Here is a 2058-nt window from a genome sequence, read left to right as displayed (position 1 = left end):
ATCAGGATATTAACGCATAGGGCGTAGACACGGAGCCGTTTGCCCCCCCAGAGCGTTTCGTCCGCTGATCTACCCACCTTGGGACCCGTTATCGTTCTCTGCGTTTCCCTGTCGGCCTCGTGTGGCCGAACCGTCTGTATGATAGAGAACTGTAGCGGATACGACCGTTACCGTTCTCGTGTGGCTCCAGCCTTAGTGCCGTGTCAAATGTCCTTTCTTATCGTTTCAACTTAGTAGAAAGTTTGTCGATGACCACATTTCGTTTTTTAACGAAGCACTCACCTGAGAAATCTGTCCGGTTCTGTACTCGGCCAGCGCCTTCAAGTAGTCCTTCTTTGCCGCTTCGTTTTTCCTCTTGTAAACCTGAAATAAAAGGGGGAAATAATGCACCGAAATGTGTTTGAATGTTACCACGTGTTATTTAGCCAACGTCTGATTTCACACAACTTGATATCTGATTCCTGAACTCAAAACTCCGCTTTCACAGTTAGAGTTTGATAAACGAAAGAAGATTGGACTGATGGGTTAATGAAATGTCTATAAGCATGATTTAAAGTTTCCTCCTCCCCCTCTCACCTGTTTCTGCTCCTCTCCCAGACTGTCCCACATGGAGGCCACTATCTTAGAGACTTCTCCAAAGGTAGCGTTGGGGTTTTGTCCTTTGATAGCGGCCTGAGTATCCTTGAAGAACAGAGCGTAGGCCGACACGGGTTTCTGAGGCTCGTTGGGGTCTTTCTTCTTCTTCCCCTTCTTCCCTCCGGCGCCTCCTTTCCTCCCGACTGCCGGAGAGATGATGGAGGTCGGGGCGGAGAGCGGGGATTCGGACATCGACGGGTCGAGGGAGATAACTCCGGGAGAAACAGCCAGAGAGACCGGAGACTCCACCAGGACGCTCTGATAGGAGGGGACAGGAACAATGGCCGATATCAGTAATGATCTTGAGTCATAAGAAGCGTCTGTCTTCTAGGAAATAGACATGGGCTTCCTTGGAAATGTAACCTAAAAATACTTGTTTCATGTTCTTTAAAAGCCTGTACATGCTACGCCCCTTTTTCATGGGGAGAAATGATAACAAGAGTAAAAATGGCGTTTCCTCAGCGATCACAAAAATTGTGCAAAATATGTAAACAAGAAAACCTCCTGCACCACAACTTATTAGCAATTGTTCATTATTTTTCCCAAACATTTTTGAAGTGAGTGTTATTTTGTATATATTGATTGTTGTGCTTTTATTTATGTAATGTGTGCATTTTTTGTACTCGGGATTGTGGGAAACGACATTTCGATCTCTCTGCCTGTACACACAAACTGAAAGACTGGCAATAAAGTTGACTTTTACTTAAATCAAAAGGATTTCTAATACTTATAACAGTATTTATGATGCTTCTTCTGTGTACCTCTATACCTCTCACCACAAATTATCTTAACAACTGTACACATCTGTAAAAGTCACTAAAGGGCCTCAAACGATACATACAAATCAGCAGAATACACATTAAAGGTCCCCTATTATACTGTTTTTCATCAATATATTACAGGTCTCAGATATATACAGAACATGTCTCTGATTGGCTGAAACACCAAACAGATCATTGCAGCATTACCCATAACCCCCTCTGTTTCAGCCCTGTTTCCAAAGTGCTGATTCTCTGTCTGTTACTTTAGATGAAAATAAGGAGCCCCTCCCCACGCCCCTCTGAGAGAGATTTGGTTAAAAAGAACTCAATGGTGCTCTAGGAGGAGATTCAGGTGATAAGGGGGGGGGGGGTATCTTGGTTGGTGATTGGCTAATGGTTACACAAGAAAACACATCTATGACATCATAAAGTGGCCAAAATCCGATCAGCTCATTTTCAGACAGGTTTTTATAGAAATGGATCAGGACAAAAAGAGAGAGAATCTTTGTTCCTGAAACTTTCAGAGTCTCTTTCCACAGAGGGGACACATGTTGATGTAGAAGAGACATGAAGAAGAGGGGACACATGTTGATGTAGAAGAGACATGAAGAAGAGGGGACACATGTTGATGTAGAAGAGACATGAAGAAGAGGGGACACAT

General features: G+C 43.7%; 1 protein-coding gene across 1 annotated transcript; it reads right to left on the bottom strand.

The window, feature by feature from the left end:
* Positions 1-282: 282 nt before the first annotated feature.
* On the bottom strand, positions 283-959 carry LOC104954852 (TOX high mobility group box family member 3-like; the record flags this gene model as incomplete). The annotated part of the gene is made up of 2 exons (XM_010782043.1): positions 577-959; positions 283-363 (listed from the first exon to the last, which is right to left on the bottom strand). Coding segments are annotated over exons 1-2 (333 nt in total), but the record flags the coding sequence as incomplete, so codon positions are not given.
* Positions 960-2058: the final 1099 nt, after the last annotated feature.

The sequence above is a fragment of the Notothenia coriiceps genome, unplaced genomic scaffold (assembly GCF_000735185.1).
Source record: "Notothenia coriiceps isolate Sejong01 unplaced genomic scaffold, NC01 NC01_scaffold00024079, whole genome shotgun sequence".
Lineage (NCBI taxonomy): Eukaryota > Metazoa > Chordata > Actinopteri > Perciformes > Nototheniidae > Notothenia > Notothenia coriiceps.
Note: the sequence above shows the minus strand (reverse complement) of the source record. Positions and strands in the feature narration are given on the sequence as shown.